The sequence below is a fragment of the Micropterus dolomieu genome, linkage group LG19 (genome assembly GCF_021292245.1).
Source record: "Micropterus dolomieu isolate WLL.071019.BEF.003 ecotype Adirondacks linkage group LG19, ASM2129224v1, whole genome shotgun sequence".
NCBI classification, from domain to species: Eukaryota; Metazoa; Chordata; class Actinopteri; order Centrarchiformes; family Centrarchidae; genus Micropterus; species Micropterus dolomieu.
The window spans coordinates 16,428,983-16,435,523 of NC_060168.1; the positions used below are offsets into that span (position 1 = coordinate 16,428,983).

The following is a 6,541-nucleotide window of genomic DNA, read 5'->3' on the forward strand; positions in this document are numbered from 1 at the left end:
TGGGCTCAGTTTCTGTACTTTTTCTCATCAGTATCATCGTGCTGATTGCAATGCAGTGCTCCAAAACCACAGACTATACTTCTAAATATCTGCAAGAGACTAATTATGACGGGACACTGTGCCACAGCATCCAGTACAGATCTGGAGAGAAACGGTACATGTTAGTTGGACCCAGAATGAGTATAGGATCTACTATAGTCCCGGGCAGCCACGCGAATACACTAGTGCTCCCTGACAGGAGGAGGGGATCTGGAGAGGTAAGCCAATTTAAACAAAGTTTTTTTTAAATCCTCCATAGACCTATTTAGTTAGACCATCTAGGGGTGAATTTCCCTCCAGAAATAGCAGGAAAGCTGCACCTTCAGCTTTGTACTCAGACATATTTGAAAGCAATTGTTTAGTTTTCATTGTGGTGCATAGTTTGTTTTTAACTGTGCTTGTATCACATGTTATTTTTCTTGAACCAGCTGAGGTTCATGGTATTGGATGTTAGAGAGCTATCCTCCAATGGCGTTACTTGTTTTAGTTTGCCTGAAATGCAGATAGAAAGAGGAATGCTGGAACATGTGCTAAAGCTTTTCCAATGTCGGGATATCTTCCCTCGAGAACATTTGAAGATGATCTTTGATATTTTAAATGGCAAGTAGCATAATCTGTGTGAATAACTATTTCAACGCTTGGTGTCAGTGTAGTTCAGTGATTGTGTGCATCTGGCAGCATTTGACATCACGAGCTTCATTTCTCCCGAGCCCACTTACGTTTTTCCTCAAACAGTATACCTGAGCATAAGATCGCAATTGGCAGCAAGAGGTGTTTTATTTTCAGCAGTTTTTGTAACAGCAGCCTTTCGGCGTCGTTTGGAAATATGAGGCATTAATTCTCATTGATATCAGGACGTGGTTAAAGGTCTGCTCTTTATCGCCTTCAAGTCATGGAACAAAGAGGATACAAAGCACGGAGGGAGCGACAGTGTTGGTTTGCCTTCATGGTTGTTTTGGATATTCTATGGAGCGGAGCTTCTGCACAGATCAGATATTCGATATCTGAGGAGGTCGAAGATGAAACCGTCGTCGGGAATATAGCTAAGGATTTGGGAATAGACAAGAGTGCACTCAAAGACAGAGGATATCGGATTGTAACAGGCTCAATTGAACCCATGTTCCACGTGAATCAAAATGACGGTGTCTTGTATGTTAAAAGAAAAATAGACAGGGAGGAGGTGTGTGAACGAAGCAGCCCATGCTTGATCAATCTGAAAACCGTGCTGGAAAACCCGCTGGAGATCCATTACGTGGCAGTGGAAATACTTGATATAAATGATCACCCGCCTGTTTTTCCAGAGAAAGAGAAAAGGCTTGAGATTTCTGAGTCGGCCTTACCAGGAGCGAGATTTCAACTACAGGCTGCGCGCGACCTCGATGTAGGCCAGTTTTCTATTCAGCAATATAAACTCAGCCATAACGAATATTTTAGACTGGAAGTGAAGGATAGAGGCGAGGACCGTAAAATGCCATTTCTAGTCCTGCAGAGGCAGTTGGATAGAGAAACAGCCGGGAAACATAAACTGAGTCTAACAGCTGTTGATGGAGGAAAACCAGCAAAGTCTGGCGCTATAGAAATAATTGTGGACGTACTTGATGTTAATGACAACTCCCCGGTGTTTACCAATGAGCTGTATTCTGCCACACTTAAAGAAAACGTTCCCTTTGGCACTGTAGTGATTCAGGTAAATGCAACAGATTTTGATCAGGGTGCAAATGGGGAAATCATTTATTCATTTGGTAAAGAAGTTGATTCCAAATTAATGGATGTCTTTAGTATAGACGCCAAAACCGGTGAAATTAAAGTAAGCGGTCAGATAGATTTCGAGGAAAGTACAAGTTATGAAATTGACATTCAGGCGTCTGATAAGGGACAAGCTCCTCTAACAACTGACAAAAGTGTTACGATAACTGTTATTGATGTTAATGACAATCCTCCTGAGATTGAAGTGACATCATTCTCTAGCTCAATCAAGGAGGATTCAAAGATAGGAACGACAGTGGCCCTGATTAGTGTAAGTGATTTAGACTCTGGTCTGAATGGAAAAGTTATTTGCACAATCAAAGGAGACGTCCCTTTTACTTTATCTCCATCGATACAAGAAAACATGTACGCTGTTGTAACCAGGTCCCAGTTGGACAGGGAAATTGTTTCCCAATTTGATGTCACAATTATTGCGAAAGACACAGGTGAGCCATTATTTTCAGCTGAAAAGACAATTAGCGTTGTGGTATCAGATGTAAATGACAACAGTCCAGAGTTTGCTTCAAGCCCCTACACGTTTTATATCACTGAGAACAACAGCCCCGGAGCCTCGGTGTTTTCATTAAAAGCTTCTGATCTTGATGAAAGTGACAACGCTCTTATTTCATATCATATTCTGAGAGAAGCAAATGGAGAAAACAAAGTGGCTTCATTTCTCAACATAAACTCTGAAAACGGAGACATTTTGGCGCTAAAAGGTTTCGACTTTGAAACTCTGAAAACGTTCCAGTTCCAAGTTGTTGCCTCCGATTCTGGAACTCCGTCACTGAGCAGCAACGTCACAGTGAACGTGTTCATTCTGGATCAGAACGACAACGCTCCAGTCATCCTGTATCCAGTCAGCTCTAACGGTTCTGCTGAAGGTGTGGAGGAGATTCCCCGCAATGTGAACGCAGGACACTTGGTGACTAAAGTCAGAGCCTATGACGCTGATATAGGATATAACGGCTGGTTACTCTTTTCACTGCAGCAAGTCACTGACCACAGTCTCTTTGGTTTGGACCGCTATACAGGACAGATCAGAACACTTCGCTCCTTCACAGAGACAGACGAGGCTGAGCACAAACTGATCATACTGGTCAAAGACAATGGGAACGTGTCACTCTCAGCAACAGCTACTGTGGTGGTCAAACTTGTGGAGCCCAAAGAGGCTTTTGCAGCTTCTGACGTTAAAAGTTCAGCCAAAGATAAGGAGGGGACCGATGTGACTTTTTATCTGATGATAACTTTGGGCTCAGTTTCTGTACTTTTTCTCATCAGTATCATCGTGCTGATTGCAATGCAGTGCTCCAAAACCACAGACTATACTTCTAAATATCTGCAAGAGACTAATTATGACGGGACACTGTGCCACAGCATCCAGTACAGATCTGGAGAGAAACGGTACATGTTAGTTGGACCCAGAATGAGTATAGGATCTACTATAGTCCCGGGCAGCCACGCGAATACACTAGTGCTCCCTGACAGGAGGAGGGGATCTGGAGAGGTAAGATTATTTAAACAAGCTTATTTTCAGTTTATCAGGCAGAACTATCACATTCAATAAACACTTTCGCAAAATGTTCACTTTTAATGTTGTCATACCTTTACAATATCTGAAAGATCTTTATTGTCCACTTGTAAATCTTTTTTTTTTTCCTACACTACATAAAACAGAAGGTTAAGCATTAAACATGATGTAGTTGCTTAATCAGATATCACATTATGACAGTGGAAAGAATGTGATCATGATTAACTGAAGATTAAGCTTTTGATTACTTCAGAGTGAACATTTTATTTTACCATTTTATTGTCTTTATTATTCTTTTTCACTGTAGATATACTATATTGTATGCATTCAAGGGGCTTTGGGATGCTTTTGAAAAATGTAACATTGGATCCATTGGCAACTTCTGTATTACTTGGGGAGTTTTAAATCATGTCTTTCAGGATATGTTTTCTGTTATGAAATATCGATAAACCATTACCAGGTTGATATAAACAGGGAAACAGGCTGAAACTCTTATTGTCTATCTTTTGTAAGGTCTTTCCATCTACTTCTTGTTTTTTACGCTTGAAAAAAAAAATGTGGGTGCAACTGATTGTGCAGCCATATTTTTCCAGGCGTAATTAGACGAGGAGAATCATTACATAAAAAAGAAGAGTCGATTGATTTTAGATACACGACCGTGCTCCATCATCTCACCTTTGCTATACCTAAACCACAGTAAGCCATCGACGACGTGAAATACGGGAAAGATATGGCAGCATGGAAAAAAGTTGAAGAAGCCAGTGGCCATGGTACCTTTTTAACAAACTAGAAATGCTAAACATTTACCGAATAAAGCTCGACAGAAGTAAATTTTGTTGTAATCGCTGTCGACGGTGCTGAGCATGTCTGCTCTCATTTCCCAGTGTGTGCTCATGAAGAAGATATATTACCAGGTGTTAGTTTGAATATTCTTAACATTTTTCAAGGTTTGTTTATTATTTATGAAATGGGGTCTTTGTATGGAGAATGGACAGCCCCCTGATCTATTTCCATTCATACCAATATGTGTAGGTACTGTTTCAAGATTAGTAAACGACATTTATACAGACAGATAAAGATGAACTACCATTCAGTTAACGGCTTCTGGTTTTTGATTTTCTGCAGTAAGAATTTAGATCGCATGGTGTCAGTGTAAAAGAAACTGTCAGCATTACATGTGCTTGTCGTCAGTGGATTTTGGTTCCACCTCTTCTTAGCTTCCTCTGTTCGATGTTAACACAGTCGTGTCTGAGCTTTCTGCTGCATTTGGAAATATTCTATGTGCCCTCGTGTCTGTCACTGTAGGAAGAGGATGAATATTTTCGCGCATGGAAGAGTTGGATTTTCTCATTATAAGGCAGGTATAGTTTTTGTGAATGATTACTGATGATTTCGGGTTTAACCATGGAACAAAGAAGGTACGAGCCAGGAAGGGTGAGAGGATGTCTGGTCGGCTGTGTGGTTGCTGTGATTTTGTGGAGCGTGGTATCGGCGGAAATAACATATTCCATTTCTGAGGAAGTTAATGAAGGAACTGTGGTTGGAAATATCGCAAAAGATCTGGGATTAGATAAAAGCACACTGAAAGACAGGAAGTATCGGATTGTTTCTGGTAACGCGGATCCCCTTTTCCATGTAAATCAAAACGATGGCATCCTGTATGTGAGCCGAAAGATTGACAGAGAAGAGGTGTGCGCGCAGAGCAGTACATGTTTAATGAATCTGAAAACCGTGCTAGAAAACCCACTGGAGGTACACTACGTTGAAGTAGAGGTTGTGGACATAAATGACCATTTTCCCAGCTTCCCAGATAAAGAGACAACGTTGGAGATATCGGAGTCTGTGTTGCCCGGAGCAAGATTTCAGCTAAAACCTTCACGGGATCCAGACAGTGGTCATTTCTCCGTGCAGCAATATAAACTTAGCCCAAACGATTATTTCCGTTTGGAGGTTCGAGATAAAGGAGAGGATGGTAAAATACCGATATTGGTTGTTCAAAAATCTTTAGACAGGGAATCTGCAAGCAGCCACTCATTACAACTGACCGCACTTGATGGAGGAAAACCTCCGAAATCCGGCGAAATGAATATTCTTGTAAATGTATTGGATATTAATGATAACGCGCCGGTTTTCTATAAAGATGAGTATTATGTGATGCTCGATGAAAATGCATCAGTAGGTACAACAGTCATACAAGTGAATGCAACCGATTTAGATGACGGCACGAACGGAGATGTGATTTACTCATTCAGCAAGAGTATGAATCAAAATATATTAAAACTCTTTGATATCAGACCATCAACAGGCGATATAATTGTTAAAGGCCCAATAGACTATGAGCAAAAAGACAAGTACGAAATTGAAATTGAAGCATCCGATAAAGGTTTCGCCCCGCTAACAACAGAGAAAAGCGTCATTATCAAGATAGTTGATGTTAATGATAACGCACCTGAGATTGAAGTTACCTCATTTACAAGCTCCATCCCTGAAGATTCCAGACCAGGAACTACAGTTGCCCTTATCAGTGTAAATGATTTGGACTCTGGTCTGAATGGAAAAGTTATTTGCTCCATAGATGAGGACGTTCCGTTCACTTTAACACCATCTTTAAAAGACAAAATGTATTCATTCGTCACCAAATCCCCTCTGGACAGAGAGAAACAGTCACAATATATCATAACAGTCGTTGCAAAAGACGCTGGTCATCCTCCATTATCATCTGAGAAAACAATAAGCGTTGTGGTGTCAGATGTGAATGACAACAGTCCAGAGTTTTCACTGAGTCCCTATACTTTCTATGTCACTGAGGGTAACAACCCAGGAGCCTCAGTGTTTTCTGTTAACGCGTCTGATCGTGATGAGAACGACAACGCTCTCATTTCATACCATATTGTCAGAGACAGAAGCGAAGAAAACAAAGTGGCTTCATTTCTCAACATAAACTCTGAAAACGGAGACATTTTGGCGCTAAAAAGTTTCGACTTTGAAACTCTGAAAACGTTCCAGTTCCAAGTTGTTGCCTCAGATTCTGGAACTCCGTCACTGAGCAGCAACGTCACAGTGAACGTGTTCATTCTGGATCAGAACGACAACGCTCCAGTCATCCTGTATCCAGTCAGCTCTAACGGTTCTGCTGAAGGTGTGGAGGAGATTCCCCGCAATGTGAACGCAGGACACTTGGTGACTAAAGTCAGAGCCTATGACGCTGATATAGGATATAACGGC

At 41.2% G+C, this 6,541-nt stretch overlaps 3 protein-coding genes across 3 annotated transcripts in view; all 3 read left to right on the top strand.

Annotated features, from left to right (window-relative positions):
* LOC123957482 (protocadherin alpha-3-like) overlaps window positions 1-229 on the top strand; it is a 5,516-nt gene extending 5,287 nt beyond the window's left edge. The window contains exon 3 of the mRNA XM_046030316.1: window positions 32-229. Within this exon, the coding sequence (XP_045886272.1) occupies window positions 32-85 (54 nt within the window). The 3' untranslated portion in view covers window positions 86-229. The remainder of the gene's footprint in view (window positions 1-31) is intronic.
* A 553-nt stretch (window positions 230-782) lies between these two features.
* On the top strand, window positions 783-3,368 carry LOC123957480 (protocadherin alpha-8-like). Its single transcript, XM_046030312.1, has one exon. It carries the CDS (start codon window positions 932-934, stop codon window positions 3,350-3,352), a length of 2,421 nt encoding a protein of 806 aa, XP_045886268.1. The 5' UTR covers window positions 783-931; the 3' UTR covers window positions 3,353-3,368.
* A 1,205-nt stretch (window positions 3,369-4,573) lies between these two features.
* Window positions 4,574-6,541, top strand: part of LOC123957490 (protocadherin alpha-8-like) — a 2,981-nt gene continuing 1,013 nt past the window's right edge. The window contains exon 1 of the mRNA XM_046030323.1: window positions 4,574-6,455. Within this exon, the coding sequence (XP_045886279.1) occupies window positions 4,703-6,455 (1,753 nt within the window). The 5' untranslated portion in view covers window positions 4,574-4,702. The remainder of the gene's footprint in view (window positions 6,456-6,541) is intronic.

Coding starts and splice junctions, on each gene's coding strand:
- LOC123957480 (XM_046030312.1), top strand. CDS start 932: ATGGAACAAAGAGGATACAAAGCACGGAGGGAGCGACAGTGTTGGTTT.